Consider the following 18,098-nt stretch of genomic DNA (forward strand, 5'->3'; position numbering starts at 1 on the left):
ACTGAGCCATCTCACCAGCCCCGACACTGCATCATTTTAAAACCAAAGCATGGCAGGATGGCTGAGAGACAGACTGAGAAAACAAGCAGGGGCTGCCACTTAGGACAGAAGAGGGACAAAGTCAGTCAAGACACCAGTCACACGAGCCAGGAACAGACCCTCGACTTCTTTTACCTCCACTGCAATGTCAATAGTCCCAGAGAGAATATAACATATTTGGTTCCTTATTTTTTTCTTTTTGTGCAGGGCCTCATTTTGTGTCCTGGGCTGGCTTCCAACTTACAGTGATCCGCAGCCTGCCAGGTGCTGGAACTGCAGGCACGCACTAGCACATCTGGTTTAGAGAGATCTTGTGTTAAAAAATACCTGGGAGTTGAGAATGTTGACACATGTCTGTAACCCTAGAACTCAAGGGGCTGGGGAAAAGGATCACTCTGAAAAAAACAAAACAAGCTCAATGCGGTGGCTGTGATCCCTGTGCTCTGGGAGGCTGAGGCAGGAGAATAACAAGTTTCAAGACCAGCCTGGGAAACAAGGTGAGAACTTATATCTCAAGGCCAGCCTGGACTACATGGCACATTTAAGCTCAGATTGCATTACAAAGCTTGTCCTGTCCCTCAGGCTCTCCAAGAGCCAGGTAAGCAGGAAACAGAGTTGACACCGCTATGATTCTGCGATAAGAGCAGTGGAGCCCTCCACTGCAGCTCGGCTCCCAGCCCTGAAGAACTAGAAGCAGGCTGCCTGGATGCAGCCCAGCTCTCTTGAACACCAAGGAAACATGTTGTCTCACATAACGGGCAGTTCTTGGGCAGGACATTTCTCAGAGGTGACAGATTTAGGGGCTTTTAAAAAATCTTTATTTGGTACAGGGTCTTGCTACGCAGCTCATACTCATAGCAATCCTTCTATCTCAGCCTCCCCAGCACTGGGATTGCAGGCGTGCACCACCATGCTGGGTTTCAATGGCTAGCTTGGCAAAGGGTCGGCACAGCATGTGGTATCAGGGATTGAACTCAGATCCTCGTACTTCCCAGGCAGGCACTCAGACCGCCCAGCTATCTCCCCAAAGCTAGGGGCTCACTTTTGTCATTAAGGACACAGGTTCTGGTCAGGTGTGGTGGTGCATGCTTGTACTCCTAGCATTCAAGAGACTGAGACAGGAAGATCACCATGAGGTCAAGCCCAGCTTGGGTAACATAGTAGGCAACCAAACAAAAAAGGACATAAGCACCACTTCTGCTTTGCATGGCTGTTTTTGCTTTTTTGAGATAGCATCTCTCTACATAGCTCAGGCTGGCCCTGATCTCGAGGTGATTCTCTCAGCTCAGTCTCCCAAGAAGTAGAATTACAGGTGTGCACCACCATGTCTGGCTAGCTTTTTCATTCTGTAGGGAGTAGTACTTATCTCCCAAGATTGCCTGCTGCAACCCAACCCCAATGAGCAGCCTAAGTGAAGAGTCCTGGCTCCCATACGTTTGACGCAGCCAACAAGAATTTGTACGGATGTTGGCGTGGTGGCACACACCTGCAATCCCAGCACTTGGGAGGCTGAGGCAGGACTGCTAGGAGTTTGAGACCAGCCTGGGCTACAGAGTGAGTCCAAGCCTGCCTGAACTACATAGTAAGGACCCTGTCTAAATTAAAAAAAAAAGCAAAGAAAGAAAATAATTATTGAAAATGTCCTATTAATCAGCTTTGAAAAAGAAATAAAAATAAAAGATTAAACACTGAAAAAGACAAAGCAAGCAAGCAAGCAAGCTCCCAAGATAGCTCAGCGGGCTAAGTGCCTGCTTGGGCAAACTAAGAGACCAGGGTTCAAACCCTGGTCCCACAGGCTACGCCAGCCCCACCCCAGGACATGCTGAGCTCCTGACAGAGTCTGGGCATGGTGGTGCATGCCTGTAATCCCAGCATGGGGGAGGCTGAAAATAGGATTACTATGAGTCTGAGTGCATAGTGAGACCCTGTACCAAATACATAAAATGAAAAAAAAAAAATCATCTACATTTGTAGTACATAATAATATTCCTCATGGGCTTGTACTTGTACATAACATACCTTAATTCTTCTCATGTGCCCTTTCCTCTCCTCCATCTCTTGGTGGTGATCCTATAAGACAAGCCAGGTGTGTGTGTCCACCTGCCATCCTAGCTACCAGAGTTGGGGAAGCAAAGACAGCAATTACACTCTAGTCTGCGTAACAGAGACTGCTCAGTGGCACAGTGTGTTCAATCCCCAGCACTAGGAAAAAAAACCAAAACACCAAAAAACAAAAACAAGCTCAATGTGGTGGCCCATACTTGTGATCCCTGCGCTCTGGCAAGCTGAGGCAGGAGGATAACAAATTCAAGACCAGTCTGGGCAACATGGTGAGAACGTATCTCAAAAAACCAGCTGGAGACCCAGCTCATGTGAAGGCATTAGGTTCAACCCCCTAGTACAGCAAAGTAAATAAACGATTAAACAAACCTAAATAACATTTCTACAAGGGCTGGGGCTGTGGGTTAGTCTGAATGCCCACTTTATGAGCTGTTTTTTTGTTTTTTTCTACCTTTCCTAAATCCTACACACACACACACACACACACACACAAACACACACACAGAGAACCGTCCCATCACACTGTAATTCCCAATATTATTAGGATTTACCTCTTCGTGCACCTGGAGGTCTCCACTCATTGGGCATTTTGTTTTATCAGTATTTTTTGAAGGGAGGGGTCTTTTTGAAACAGGGTCTCACTATGCAGTATAGGCCGGCCCTGAACTCACTTTGAAGCCCAGGCTGGCCTCAAAGTTGGAGGGATCCTCCCACCTCAGCCTCCCAAGTGCTAGTATTACAGGTGTGCTACCCGGGGCCCCTGCAGCACTTCATACCTCCCTCAGGCGTTCTTCATGGCTTCCTCCACCTCCAGGCACGCGTGGACATTTACTCGAGGCTAAGCCGCCTGGGGCAAGGTCTCTGCTGTCCCTGCACCTGCTTAGCCTGTTAGACGGGCAAGAGTCTGGACAAGGGTCTGTGCATTTCCCTCCACCAGACAGTACCAGGCTCTATTTCAAAGTATTTGAATATTTTACTCCTCCCTCTGCCTTAGGTCCAATGTAGAGAAAAAATATATTTTTTAAAAAAAATATGGGGCTGGGGCTGGGGAGATGGCTCAGTAGAGTAAGTGCTTTCCTGGCAAGCACAAAGGCCTCAGTTCTATCCCTGGTTCCGCAAAAAAAAAAAAAAAAAAAAGTATGGAGCTCTCGCAATAGCGCCCTGGCTCGTGAGAACTTGCAATCTTTCTCTATCAATCTCCCAAACAGCTGGAGCTGCAGGTGTGCATCACCGCACCTGTCTAGCAAACGTGTTCAACTCGCAGGATACAGAAATGACGGGCTATTATTGCACTAGGTCTTTACATACCCTGAAAGGTCACATCTTAAAATACTGTCCTCCAGCTGTGCAACTCCTGGCCCAGCCTCAAAGGTACGCCACTTAGTTTTCTCTTTATCTCGTTCACACAGGGTCTCACTAAGTCACTTGCGGCGATCCTCCTGCCTCAGTCTCCAGAGTGCTGGGACGACAGGCGTGCGCCACTGCGCCCGGCCTGGGTCCCCTCTAAAGTCGGATGGTGTGGCATCAAGCCTCCTCGGGAAGTCCGCTGCACGACTCCGGGACAATCCTTCGGTACTCCAGAGCCAGGAGGCAGCCGAATCGGGAACTCCAGACCCACCCGGCGACCCGCCTGTGTCATCTTGCCTTTCCTTAGCGTCGAGTTCACCACCTCGTGAGACCAACACGCTCAGCTCTCTAAACACGCGCACCCGAGATGCAGGAAAGACGAGGGCGGCACCGAACCGCGGCCAGAACGCCGACGGAACCCGGAGCCCGGCAGACGTAGTTCCTTCCCCGGCCGGACCGCAGAGGACACGCAAGCCCGCCACGCTCTCCCACTTTCGGAAGCTAAGGCCGCAGGAGCTGCTGCTGGGCGGAGCGGTGCAGAGGTCCAGCTACACGCCGGCTGGCCGCCAGTGCCTAGGGACCAGAGCAGCTAGTGCCGAGCCAGGCGGAGGACCGCTCAAGCACCACTTCGGTGTGGGGGGTCACGCGCGGGAGGCGGGATTTCCGCCCGGGGCCTGGAAGCGCTCTCTCAAGGCCTTATGGGATTTGTAGTCCGGCCGCTGTTGGGGGGGCTGGCGGCTCATGCGCCGTGCACTGAGGCTTGTTTCACATCTGTAACAACAGGTGAATTGGGCTTTTTATTCTCCCGTTTTGTGCCCCCTAGAGGAGCACGCCGCGGCCGGGGGTGGTCGGTGTGAGGAGGGGGATCCCGGTCCTGCCGCCGGCCCCGCGGAGGGTGGGGCGGGGGAAGCCGGCAAGCCGAGAAGCAGGCCGGGCATCCTGGGCCTGCCCGGGAAGCCAGCCCGGCGGAGCCTGGGACAACCAGGCCTCGGCCTGCCGTTGCCATGGAGCCGGGGCGGGGGCGGGGGCCAGGCCGGTCGGCCGGGGCGGGCCTGGCCGCCTGGGGCTCGGCAGAGACAGCGGGAGAGGCCGCTTCATTGGCGCAACGACGCCTTGGCCCCAGGGGATGCTGCGATTCAGGAGGCAGGCCCCGGAGGCAGTCTCCCGAGTGCCCCGAGACCTTTGTCTGCCCCTCCTCCCCCGCCGTGGCCTGGACCTTTCGCTCAGAGGGAGGCCTGGTGCATTCTGGCCCCCCTGCTTTGCCCCGTTTTGCACAGACCTTGTCACTGGGGGAGGCCAAGGGGTGAGGTGTTCTTTGTTTGCTGGTGGCGACTTGCCCCATTTTGCAGGGAAAGACTTCATGCATGTTGGGTCCTTTGTTTGCAGTGAACTGGAGTTCCAGGGGTCCTTAGGACCCCCCCAAGCCAGGAGTATGGCGTCAGCGTGCTTTCTAGTGAGTCCTCGTGGAGCAACTTTGGTCATTTAATTACCATTTTGCAAGACTGAAGCAGTCCCATTCCCTACCCCAGTGCTGGGGGCTTGCCCTGCACTGTAGCAGGTAGACTGCAGCCGGCCAGTCGCAGGCTCTCAACCTGTTTTGGTTGCAGTTTACTGGCTATAATCACAGATGTTATCCTTGCAGTTTCTTGGAAGGCAGTGACCCCACTGAGGTTGTGGATCATGTAATTTACACTTCAGTTGCACTATCTTCCTTCTTATGGGAAGGAAGGATCTTCTCCTGTCATGTGCATAATATTTGGGATGTATAATGCTCTTTTCTCATACATTTATGTTTGCTGCATCCTCTTCTACCAACGTGGACTGTCCCTTTCTTGCTGAAAGATGCTCTCCAGTTGTTTTATGTAGCTGTGGTCCAGATTTTTGCCAACTGTTGGACCCTTCTTGTGCTCTTACTCTTTGAAGATGTCATTAAAAGATGTTCCTTTAAGGAATGGACCTTTGTGCATTTGGGCTATAGTATGATGGCCTAGAACTAAGAAAAGTGTGTGTAAGCATGGGAAGCTTTGGAGTCGGGCATAAATGCATTATTCCCATTCTGCTCTGAGGCAGCTTGGGATCTCTGGCAAGTTGTATATCTCTTGCTTTAATTTCCTTCTCTGGAAAAACTAATTCCTACCTCAGAGGGCAGTTGAGTGTATTAACAGGATAAAGTCTGTGGTAGCAATTTTTTACCTGTAAAAATTGCATTCAACATTAAGTTATTTTCCCAGTCTGGAAGAATGTTAGGGCTCGTTTATCTACTTTAGATTTATGTTATAATCATGGCATCAGAAGGCAGAATGGAAGCCCGTGATGCCCTGAGCCTGGAGAACCACCTTTCAGGCTGACAGGCCCTTTACTTTGATGTACCTTACCTTCTTGATGTCTTCCAGGTGCTGGTGTAAGAAGGATGGGTCTAGAGTAGGTCATAACAGGTCTTGAAGTAAGGCCACTGTTCTGGTGTTTCTCATGCCACTCAGGAACCTTGTCCTTGTTAAAATTAGTAAATAAATGTGCATGATTGAACCCTTTTGTTTCCCTGTGTGACCCAGCATTGTCCTTCCCAGGAGGAGGCCCAGCCTCGTGATGAGGAATAGCAAGGAGAGACTTAAGCTCCAGTTTAAAAACCTGCAAACCCTGAGCCCACTCCTGCTTTTATAAGGTGAGTTGACTGCGCTGTGCCACTCTGGAAAGCCAAGAGCCACGTGTCAGTTCCACTTGGGACCATCTTGCAAGAGCAGTGTCAGTGTCACCGTTCGGAGTCTTGGAATCATCCGTAGGCTACCAGAAATCGTGCTACACTTGCAAGAAGGCTTCACCTGATGGAGTTGGTTTTTGTTTTGATATCAGGAATCAAACTCAGGACTTGCACTTGCCAGGCAGACACTGTGCCACTGAACTGTATCGCCGGCCCTGCACCTGATAGAATTTTATTTCTCTCTGTGTCGCTTGAGAGACCGAACCACAAAGTATTTTGTTTTAACATTGCCACACTACATTCTTTTAGATCTCTAGGAAATTTCTAGAGCTCCAAAACCCAGAGTCTATTTGCAAGCAGATTTATCGCTTCTCAGCCTTATGGCTAAGATCAAGTGTAGTGCAAGTGGTCTCCATAAAGATTTCTGTTTTTCTTTTCTTTCTTTTTTTTTTTTTTTTGGCAGAACCAGGGATTGAACTCATGCCCTTGCATTTGCCAGGCAAGTGCTTATACTGCTGAGCCATCTCTCCAGCCCTTTTTCTCCCTTTCTAAATAACTGATAAAAATGGACCGCTGGACCAGTTTGTGTGCCATCGTTGCACAGGGTCCGTGCTAATTGACATTGGGTCTCCCCAGGGTGCCCATGCTGGCCTTGAACTCTTGGGCTCAGGTGACCCTTCTGTTTGAGTTGTTTGAGTACCTGAGCTGTATGGGCACTTACCATCCCCTCTAGCCTAATTTAAAATTTATTAGCAAGAGCTGGAGATATAGCTCAGTGGCACAAGCACCTGCCTGGCAAGAGCAAGGTCCTGAGTTAAATTCCTGGTGCCAAAAAAAATAGTTTCTTAGCAAAAAAATTTTCTCTCTTTTTTCCTTTTTACAGTATTCTGCTGCTGAATGACATCACCAGACCTAAAAAAAAAAAAAATACTATTTAATAATTGCTAAAGATGTTTTACACTTTGAACTATTCAGGTTTTCTTTAAAAGTAGAATCTCAAAAAAAAAAAAAAGAAGAAAGAAAGGGGGCTGGGGAGATGGCTCAGTGGAATAAGCGCTTCCCAGGCAAGCGCAAGGGCCTGAGTTCAATCCCCGGTTCCGGAAAAAAAAAAAAAAAAAAAAAGTAGAATCTCAAAAATACACTGTCTTTATTTTCACTGGGATAGAAGGAGTTTGTAGGAGATGTAAAATACGTCATCATTGATGTATTGAAGTTTTCTCTGAGCTACTGTGTTTTTATGAATGTTTCTGAAATTTCTGCTGTCCCTGGGGAGAGGAGGCGACCAGGGCAGACCCACCATGGACATTGAAAGACTCAGCCTAGGTTAACCTTCCACAGTCTTCCTCCCTGCAGTTTCCTGGTGAGAGGGGTTAGCAATCAGGAGTGGGTGTATACTCCTGGTAATGCTGGATAGTAATCGCTGCATTAAAATGTTGTGTGGATCTCTTTCTTTCTCTACCATGCCAAGTCATTGTGTACATGTTTTTAAACCATGGCTATTAAAATTTATTGCAACCATTCCACTGGTAGTTATAAAAAGTCCTACGTTACAAAAACATGTACCAGTCTTGGGTTTGGGTGTTTTTCAGAACAAAGTCAGAGGTGTTGCTTTCTCCCCTTCTCATTTCTAGGTATAATACTCAGTTAAAAGTACTAATTCAGGGCTGGTGAGAGCTCAGCAATCTACGGCACCTGCTTTGGCAAGGTTAGACAGGTGCAGGGGACTGCAGTCCAACCCTGGCACCACGTGCTGTGCCAGCCCCGCCCTCAGAGTGGACTGAGCCAGCCAAAAAAAACCTTCTAATGTATAAAATACACCAAACTTTTCATCACCAATAACTGTGCTTTGGGGCTGGGGAGATGACTCAGTGGAATAAGCACTTCCCTGGCAAGTGCAGGGGCCTGCCTTCAATCCCTGGTTCTGCCAAAAACCCCAAAAAACCCTACCAAACAATAACTGTGCTTTAATTTTAGTATTTGTTCTTTATAGGGATTCTACCACAGGCAGGTTTTTTTGTTTGTTTGTTTGTTTGTTTGTTTTTTCCGAAACTGGGGATTGAACTCAGGCACTTGTGCTTGCCAGGGAAGCACTCATTCCACTTAGCCATCTCCCCGGCCCATTTTTTTTTTTTTTCTTTATGTATTTGGTACAGGGTCTCATTACATGCCTTGGACTTGTAGTGATCCTCCTGCTTTCAGCCTCCCCAGTGCTGGGATTACAGGCATGCACCACCATACCCAGTCCCAGTGGCCGGCTCAGCACACTCAGGGGCAGAGCCAGCACAGCCTGTGATGCAGGGGATCAAACCCTAGTCCCTGTGCTTGCCTAAGCAGGCACTTAGTCTGCTGAGCTATCTTGCTGGCCTCACAGGCAGTTTTTAATTGAGTCCCTGTACAGCTTCTTTGGTTCTATCAATCACATCTTATCGGATCGCTTCTTGGCCATTTGGCTAAGATCAAGTATAGATCTTAATGGAATCCCAATAAGGCTGCTTTTCCGTAAAAGTCATCAGACCCAGCTAGATGTTGTAGTGCACACCTGTAATCTGAGCACTGTGCCACAGAGGCTGAGGCAGGAGGATTACCCTGAGTTCAAAGCCAATTTGGGCTATATAGTGAGTTCAAGGTCAGCCTGAACTATATAGTGAGACCCTGCCTCAAAAAAACCAAACAAATAAAATCCTCTGAGCTAGGCATAGTGGTGCACAGTGTAATCCCAGCACTCAGGAGGCTGAGGCAGAAGGATCATGGCAAGTTCAAGACCAGTGTGTACTACAAAGTGAGCTCAGGCCAGCCTGAACTGCATATCAACACCCTGTCTCTAAAGAATCCTCAGTCCTCTTTCCTGACTGTCTGAGACAGGCTCTGTGTGAAGTTTAGTTTCTGCTTGGATCTGGAGGAAACTTGCAGGTGTACCAAGGTGGAAAAGCATTCCTTTCTCCTCAGCAGGCCTCAGGGAGGTTTAGGACTGCAAAAAAAGAGCAAAGTGTCGCTGTTAGCGAGAAGCAGGGGCGGGCCCTATGATAGCTCAGTGCCTGCTTAGGCAAGCAGCCAGGGTTCCATTCGGCAGGCCGCGCTGGCCCCACCCACAGGGCGTGCTGGGACTGTGATTGAGACTGCGAGTGCCTGTAATCCCAGCATTTGGGAGGCTGAAAACAGGCGAATCACTACGAGTCCAATCTATGTGGTGAGACCTTGTAGATCCTGTACCAAATACAGAAGAAAAAAAAAAAAAAAAAAAAAAATCAGGGACACACGATGACCCCAGTGGGGAGCTGGTCTCCCACCCTTAAGCCTGGGGAGCAGAGCTGGGCTCTAGCATCCCATCTCCTGGGTGGTGTTCTCGGTTCCTAAAGGCCTTGTGTTTGTTGCGGGACTAGTCACTTAATATGCTTTGTCTTCTGACCTTCTCCTCAGGACTCCAGCTTTCCCGTGTGGCCAGAAATGTTCAGCCTCGACTCATTCAGAAAAGGTAAGACGTAGTGAGCGAGGGACCCGTGCCTGCTCCTGTGTGGAGCCGCCGGGAAAATTGTGGACGCCCCAGCCAGTGTGTACCTCCTCCAGTGTCTTCCCGAGGCCGGGCCTAGTCATCCTTATGTGGCCTCCTAACCTGAGCCACCCGTGCCCTGGCCTGTGTGTTTGTTTGTCACACTTTCCCTGAATGGCTTTGCATGCCTTCAAAATCCTTTCCAGGCTAACCCTCGCAACCCTCGTAGTGGGATTGACCCCAGAGCCTTTACCCAACCCTTTTCAAATTTTTTTTTTAATTTATTTGAGACAAATTCTCCCTTCACCATCTCTTGCCTCAGCCCAGCATGCTGGGATTACAGGCCCATTTCACTACTCTGAGCTCTGGGTTACCTTTTTTTTTTTTTTTTTTTTTTGCGGAACCAGGGATTGAACTCAGACCCTTGTGCTTGCCAAAGAAGCGCTTATTCTACTGAGCTATCTCCCCGGCCCTCAGTGTTTTGTTTGTTTGTTTTTTGTTTTTAATAGTGACAAGGTTTACTTGAGAAATTAAAAGTGAAGTGTGGGGAGAAACTGGCTCAGAAGTGTGTGCTTGGGCTGAGTAAAAGGAAAAAGAGCAATAAAGGGGTTGCTGGAGAAATGGCTGCTATTGAGAGGAAAGCCACGATAGCCAGTTATTGGTTTTTGTTTTTTTTTTAAATTATTTATTTTATTTTTTAATTGTGTGTGTGTGTGTGTGTGTGTGTGTGTGTGTGGCCAGCTCAGCCCACCAGGGGGCAGGGCTGGCTGGCATGTGGTGCTGGGGGATTGAACCGCGGTCCCTGTGCTTTGCTTAGCTTGTTCTAGGTAGGTGCTTTAGACCACTGAGCCATCTCACCAGCCCCGCCAGTTATTGTTATGTTGGTGTCTTAGTTACTTTCTTCTTCGCTGAGAGGCCCCCCCCCACAGTTGAAAGGAGGACAGGTTTATTTTGGCTCACAGTTGGTAGAGGTTTCAATCTGTGAAGCCAGCTCCAAGGCAGCGCAACATGGCAAAGGGGCCTGGCAGAGGAGAAGCAGCTCTCACCCTTTGAAACACGACGCAGAGCAGGATCAAGGAAGGACGTGGGAGACAGACCATGGCCCCAGGGACCCACCTCCTCTGGCCAGGTGTGACCTCCCCAGCTGTGGACCGTACATGTGACCCAGTCACCTCGCCAAAGCTGCACGTGTGAGCGCAGGAGGCTGTTGGGAGGACATCTAGGTATAAACTGTAATTATCAGTGATGGTAAAAAACTGGAAAGTCAGGCCGGGGAGATGGCTCAGCAGAATAAGCGCTTCCCTGGCAAGCGCAAGGACCTAAGTCAATCCTCAGTTTCGCAAAAAAAAAAAAAAAAAAAAAAAACCCGGGAAATTCCTCAAAACTAGCAGCCTGGGAGCAGAAGCAGTGGCGCTGTGCGTGGACCCCGCGCGTGGCGCAAGGTGCTGGTGGACGCTGCAAGGGCCAGGTCCTGGGGGTTTGTTTTCCAGGACAGCAACCTGCAGGGAATGAAGGGAGGAAGGCCTGTTGCAGTACTGGGGCTACCATAACGAAGAGAACCAGAGCAGAACTTTAGTACCTTCAGATGAAGTGGCTTGGCCGCTGGGTCTCCTCTCCACATTATGTGCCGAGATCCTAGGGACTTCGGGGCGAGAGTGGCCCGTGAGCCACCGCAGGGGGCCGGAAGGAGGGCTGCAGGCGCCCGTGTGCCAGCACCACAGCGGCCTCTTCCTGTTCTGTGTTGGTCTTCAGTGCCCCCGTTTTGTTGGGTTTTTTTTGTTTCTCTCTCTCTCTCTCTCTCTCTCTCTCTCTCTCTCTCTCTCTCTCTCTGTATGTGTGTGCGGTACTGGGGATTGAGCCCAGGGCCTTCACTTTTTTTTTTAATTTTTATTTTGAGACAGGGACTTGTTAAGTTGCCTAGGCTGGGCTTGCATTTAGAATCTTTCTGCCTTAGCTTTCCAGAGCTGGGATTAGAGGGATGTTCTAAGCTCCATATCTTTGTTTAGTGTTTGAAAGCTAATTTCTTTTTTTTTTTAAATTTTATGTGTTTGGTACAGGGTCTCACTACACAGCTGGGACTTGTAGCGATCCTGACCCTTTTGTTTTTATCCTCTCCAATTCTGGGATTGTAGGCATGCGTCACCACACCTGGACTTGGTCACTGGCTTGGGTGTACACAGGGGCGGGTCCATGGGGCATGCAGGACCAGGATCAAACCTTGGTCCCTGCACTTGACAAAGAAGGCACGTTAGTCCACTGAGCTAGCTTGCTGGCCCTAATTTCATGTTTTTAAAAAAATAATTTCTTTCTTTCTTTTTTTTTATTTAGTACAGACTTTACAGGGTCTACATGGTCTCATTATGTAGATTTGACTCCATAGTGATTCTCCTGTTTTCAGCTTCCCGGTTGCTGGGATTACAAGCACGTGCCACTATGCCCAGTCTCAATGTCCATCTCAGCACACCCTGTGGCCGGGGTCAGCAGGGCTCACTGGGAATCAAACCCTGGCCACTGTGCTCTGCTTAAGCAGGCACTTTAGTCCGAAACACTAATTTTATAGAATTTTTGTTTGTTTGTTTGTTTTTGTACTAGGGTATCATACTCAGGACCTTGCGCTTGCCAGACAGGCACTTACGCTGCTGAGCTCTCTTCCAGGTTTTAAAGATAATTTCTATCCTGTTATTTCTTGTTTTGTTATTGTTATTCTATGCTCATTTAGTTAGTTTAGTGTTTTGAGACAGGGTCTTGCTATGTCGCCCAGGCTGCCCTTTCGCGTCCTGTGTAGCCCAGGTTGGCCTCGAACTCAGGGTGATGTTGTTGCCTCAGCCTCCTGGGTGCTGGGGTCCCATGTGTGCGTGACGCTCCCCGCTACGAGTACTTACTCTTCTGGTGATACTGGGGGCTGAACTCAGGCCCTTTGCACTGAAGTACAGCCACAGCTCTTTAGTTTCTGATCAGTAGTCTCACTTGTCAGCCATGCTTATACACACCTGTAACCCCACACATGTGAGGCTGAGGCAGGAGGATCGCCACAGATTTGAGGACAGCTGGGTACACAGTGAGATCCTGTCTCAGAAACAGACCAAACAAAACAAAAAAACCCCAGAATGTCACGGAATTGTCCAAATTTGGCTCAAACTTAATGCTCCTCCTGCCTCAACCTCCCACAATGTTGGAATTAAAGGTGTATATCACCATATCTGGGCTTTTTAAATAGTTGTTGTTTTTCAAGTTTTGTTTTGTTTTTGGCTAACTAAATAAAGGAAAAGACTGAAGTCGAGATTTATGTGGCCAGCACAATTTTTCTGAGCTGAACGTGAACTATTCTTTAGTTGCTTTGCGTGCCCCCTACCTCCAGCGGGCTGTGTTGCCTCCCTGTGTAAGAGCGACTGCGGCCCAGGTGACAGCATCCCAGAGTAAAGAGGGCTGCCTCAAGAGGTCAGGGAGAGCCTCCTACGAGCCCCGTCTTCCTTTTCCCTCTACTCCCTCTCTGGCGTGACAGGTGATGGTCCAGAGCAGGACTCCTGTTTGAAACCTGTGATGTGACTTTCTAGGGTGGGGGTGGCTTTGCCTCAGCCGGGACATTGCAAGGGCTTAGTTTTATGTCAGCAGTACTGGGCTTCCTGAGCCAAGGCGCTGGACTTCGATGCCTGGGTCATAGCCCGGCTCTATCCCTTCCCAGCTAGAAGCCTGGGACAGGGCTGGGACAGTACTGGGCGGTGATGAAGCCTGTCTGTGCCTCTTTTGCTCCGGAGTTCGGAGTTTGGTGTAGGAAGTCACAGGGTCACTCCCAGGGTGGCTCAGTTAAAGTGCAGAAAAAGCTTAGGCCAAAGCTGGGCCTGCAGGAAATCCCAGTCCACACGGTCGCTAGGTGGCTTTAGGGCGTGGCACGGCCTGCTTTCTGAACAGGTAGACGTTGTGTTCTAATCCCTGGCCACCTCAGGCAACCACTGCCCAGAGATGCCTGCCTTCGGTATGCTGTTGCAGTTTCCTGGCTCTAAGGTGAAATGTAAACCTCACAGCGTTGGCAGCCTGTTTTGGGTTTCCTTAACACTATTGTCCTGTAGGACTGTTTACTCTTTTGATTTTTTGAGACAGCACTATGTAACCTCCTGAGTCCTGAGATTACACACTGGCCTTGAGCTCCTTGCCCTTCTGCCTCAGCCTTCTGAGTGAGCCTATTTATTTTTTTGTTTTGAGGCAAGGTATCTCTAAGGTCTGTCTCTTGCCCTTACTTAAAAAAATAAAAAATAAGAATAGGGCCAGGGATATAGCTCAGCAGCACAGCACCTGCCTGGGAAGCACAAGGACCTGAGTTTGATTCCTAGCACGGGGTGGGGTGGGGGGTCAGAATGATTCTCCTGCTGGTCTCCCAAATCCTGGGATTTCATGTATATGCCAGGAAGGCAGCTGGGGCGCCCATGCCAAGTGCTTGAATGGTCGCCATGACCTGGCTTGGAGCTTCTTAAAAATGTTCTGTGTAGGACTCTGGTAAACAGCATTTAGTCTTCAGATGAATGGAAATATTATAAATGGCAAGTTAGCTTTTTCTCTTTTTTATGAAGAAAGGGTCTTGATACATAGCCCAGGCTGGCCTTGAACTTGCAATCTTCCTGTCTCTACCTCCCAAGTACTGAGAGTACAGGCGTGCACCCCAACACCTGGCTCAGGTTCTCTATTAGCAAGAGGGAGAACACTAGTGAAGTGTGGATCTGCTTCCAGCTCTCAGGCTGGACCCCAATAATCATTAGTCTTGCTCTGTCCTTAGAGGGCAAGGAAACTTGGGGGTTGCTAGCCATGGTAGGCAGCTGGGGCGCCCATGCCAAGTGCTTGAATGGTCGCCATGACCAGAAAGGGCCATTTCTTGGTGTGGCCTTGCTGCCCCTGTGCCTTGGAACCTTTGCAGAGCTTCCCAGGGGTGTGGGGGTACTGCAGGTGCTGCACCGTGCACAGTGAGAATCTGTCCCTGACGCCCTCTTTCTCCCCAGATCGGACCCAACACAGACAGCGTCAGTGCAAGCTTCCACCACCCCGCCTCCCCCCCATGTGTGTCACCCCCACCCCTGGAGGGACCATCTCTCGAGGTAAGGGGCTTGGGTGTGGGTGGCCGGTAGCTTGGGAACCAGTGCCCAGCTGTGGCTCTGGAAAGCCAGGGAGGAGGGGCTGGTGGGGACTGCAGCTTAAGGACCAAGGACCTGACTTGGACCCTATGCCGCCTGGGTCTCCAGTGGTGACCTGGCATCTGCGGCGTCTCAGCTCATTCTGGATGCTGAGCTCCCAGGCAGAATGGCTTGGGCTCCCAACGTCCCCTCAGAGCACACAGGACAGAACCCTGCTTCAGTTAGACATCCCCACTTGAAGGCTCTAGAGTGCCTCACGAGTCACCTCCGTGTCCCTGCAGCACCTGAGAGTGCGATCCCAACCTCACAGTCCACCTCGGCCCTTGGCAGGGCGGGCTTTACTTTGGTGGGGTGGATGTTGCAGTGACGGTTCACCTGAGTCCATCGCTGATCTCAGGGCTCCTTTCTGGCTCTGCCATGGCCAAGCCCCTGGTGGCCCTCCGTCCTCCCTTCCTGCCCCTACCACACGCTGTCTCTGGGCTTTGTCATTGAGGGGCTTTGAATGTCTGAGCCTTGAGAATGTTGCAGGAAATGCAGAGCCCCTTGTCCCTGCCGCCTGCCACTGCCACAGGGCCACGTGGTTCCAGGTGCGCTGCCCTGTGCACATAGGAACGAGGGCTTCCAGTACCTGGGAGGCTGGCCTCTGGCTTGAGAGATGGCTGCTATCTCTGCTGCCAAAGTGGGAGTTAATTGGCCTTTTTCCTCTCAAAATGCCCTGTAACTCAGAAAGGCTGAACATTAACATTTCTCCTGTGGCCAGTGAGTGGCCCCTAGCGCCAGTGCTCTGCTGAGCTTGCAGCCCGATGCTCGCCAGGCTGGGCCCAGGGTTGCTGTGTGCAGGAAGTGGCCGGCCTGCCCCAGCTTGGCCCAGAGGTCCCTCCTCAAGCTGTGCCTCCCCAAGACCTCCACAAGTGTCACTTCCTGGCTTCCTCAGGTGCCCTGGTCTTTTTGCTATGCTTTCTTTCCTCCTGTTTTGTTTTTTTTTCATTGAGATGTGCCTCACGTGTGTGCGGCCCAGGCTGGCCTGGGATTCCTAGGCTCCCGTGACCCTCCTTTTCCCGTGACCTGAACCTCTGGGACCACGGGTGCACACAGTGGCCCAGCACCGTCAGGCTCTCTGATCCCGTTGGGGCCTCCCTGGCACTGCTGCCACCGAAAGAGAAATGCGTGCTGAGAGCAGCCCTGTGGTGGGGAGGACTGCGCACAGCACACCTGAGGAAGACAGCGCGCCAGTGAGTGGGAGCTGGCGGCAGCCATTACCTCCGCCCCCTGCCCCCACCCCCACCCCCGGCTCTGCCTGAGACCCCTCTCCAGGACAGGGTGCACACCTCCCCACATGCCCACCAGCCTGTGGCCCACCCATCCCAGTGAGGCTCCAAGTCCAGAAAGCACTCTCTCACTCTTGGTGGCTCTGCCTTCTGTGAGGGCCCCGAACCATAGGGAACCCAGGGCCTTTGCTCTGAGCCCCAGCCCAGCCTTTTGCATTTTGAGCCTGGGCAGGGATTGAACGTGGAATCCTCTGGTGTCAGCCTTTCCAAGTGCTGGGATCACAGGCATGTGCCACCACAGCTGGCATCTCTCCCATGCCTGCCTGATGTGGTTCATGCCAAGAAACATGTGACGTCTTCCATGTGGAAGGGAAGGCCCTGAGGAGGGTGCTGTAGCTCCCCTTACCCTCGTCACTAGCCAAGTCGACCATTTCTCACCATTTCTTCCATCCACATGACACCTAACTCTGTGATTAAGGTGCCACAAGTCAGCCAAGACCCATTCTCTTTTTTACTCACCCCTCCATACCTCCCTTCTTCTCTTCCTTCTCTCGTCCCTTCCTTTTTTCCTTCCTTTTGTGATACGGGGATTAAACTGAGCTACATGCCTAGCCTCTTTCCCTATTTAAAAATTGTTTTTGAGACAGGGCCCTGCTAAGTTTTTTAAGTTGCCCAGACTGGTCTTGAATTTATGGTCCTCCTGCCTCAGTCTCCCAGAGTGCTGGGCTCACAGGCACGCACATAGATGTTGGTGCTTCCTCCCCTCAAAACCTGGTCAGCAACTGGCCAGATAGTTTAGTGGATTAAAGCGCCTGTTTAGGCGGACGCAGAGATAAGGGTTCCATCCCAGGTGTGCTGTGCCAGCCCCATCCCCAGGGCTTGCTGAGATGGTGACTGAGACTTGGCGTGGTGGCGCCCACCTATAATCCCAGCGCTTGGGAGGCTGAAAACAGGAGGATCACTACGAGTCCAATATGTGTGGTGAGACCCTGTAGACCTTGTACTGAATACATAAAGAAAAAAAAATTATAAAACCTGGTCAGCACCAAAGCTTAAACTGTGTCGCTCCCTCCCATCCACTGGAGACTGGACCTAGGGCACTCTGCTGAGCCACATCCCTACCCTGTTTATTTGTCTTTTGCAGTAGAGTCTCAGTGCCTTGCTTGGGGTGGCCTTGAACTTGAGATATGTTCCCTCCCCTGGATTCTAGGAAGGTGCCACTATGCTAGACTTCCTCATGCCTATTCTGAGGTCTCCAAAGTTTAGGGTTCTCGAACATTCGCCGTAGCTATTCAGCAGACCTTTTGCACCTCACTTGCACATCAGTAGCTGTATTACTTACGTTTAGTACAGGATGTTGTACCTGATCCAGGAGGAGACCTCCCAGAGCCAGTAAGCCCTTTCTAGTCTCAGAACAAGCTTCCTTTCTTGTGGGCAAAGGAAGTCCCTCTGTCTTCCCCAGGAGCATGGAAGAGAAGGCTTACTGTTGCTGGAAGGAAGGGGGCAAGACCGAGCCCCTCTTTCTCTTCAGTCTTCCAGAACAGGAAGGAGCAGCCTTTTTCTTTTCAAAGACCAGACAGTAAAGGCTCTGGGTTTTGGGTACCAGTCTTTGTGTCATAGTAGTTTACTTCTGCCACACTATAGATGACGCCTAGTCCCCATGCTCGCGCTGTGTTCCAGTGACACAGTCCACTGCTGAGGATGGGGACGTCTGGTCCGCAGGCTGTCGTTTGTCAGCCCCTGCCGTGGCCTAGTGGGAAGAAGATCACAGAGCCAGAAGGGTTTGAGGAGTTGTGCCGATCGCACAAGAGTCATGGGTCTGTGGATGGAGCATTGGCCTGGGGTGAAACCCAGTGAGATGGACCTCTGAGGGAACCAGTTCACTGTTATCACTTATTTTAACAGAATTTCAAACATCTATTCAAAATATGCTTTTATCTTTATCTCTGATTTTTTTTTTTTCACTTTTTTTTTTTTTTTTTTTTAAAGAGTTGCTCAGGACACTCCACTACGCACATTTCCCCAGTGGCTCCCCACCTCACACCAGGTCTGTGTCCCTGTGGGTGGCTTCCAGCAAG

At 50.5% G+C, this 18,098-nt stretch overlaps 1 protein-coding gene and 1 pseudogene across 2 annotated transcripts in view; both read left to right on the forward strand.

Moving 5' to 3' along the window:
* Nucleotides 1-4,146: 4,146 nt before the first annotated feature.
* Nucleotides 4,147-18,098, forward strand: part of Dhx30 (DExH-box helicase 30) — a 29,857-nt gene continuing 15,905 nt past the window's right edge. The window contains exons 1-4 of one of the 2 annotated variants that reach the window (XM_004640696.3): nucleotides 4,147-4,230; nucleotides 6,015-6,109; nucleotides 9,563-9,617; nucleotides 14,621-14,716. In XM_004640696.3, coding sequence (XP_004640753.1) covers nucleotides 9,590-9,617; nucleotides 14,621-14,716 — 124 coding nt within the window. In that variant the 5' untranslated portion in view covers nucleotides 4,147-4,230; nucleotides 6,015-6,109; nucleotides 9,563-9,589. Of the gene's footprint in view, nucleotides 4,231-4,838; nucleotides 4,901-6,014; nucleotides 6,110-9,562; nucleotides 9,618-14,620; nucleotides 14,717-18,098 lie in introns of those variants that run through there. The other variant, XM_023700707.1, reaches the window with a different exon arrangement.
* LOC111812515 lies at nucleotides 6,510-6,649 on the forward strand (annotated as a pseudogene).

This window comes from Octodon degus, unplaced genomic scaffold (genome assembly GCF_000260255.1).
Source record: "Octodon degus isolate 3935 unplaced genomic scaffold, OctDeg1.0 scaffold00126, whole genome shotgun sequence".
In the NCBI taxonomy this organism is placed as follows: domain Eukaryota; kingdom Metazoa; phylum Chordata; class Mammalia; order Rodentia; family Octodontidae; genus Octodon; species Octodon degus.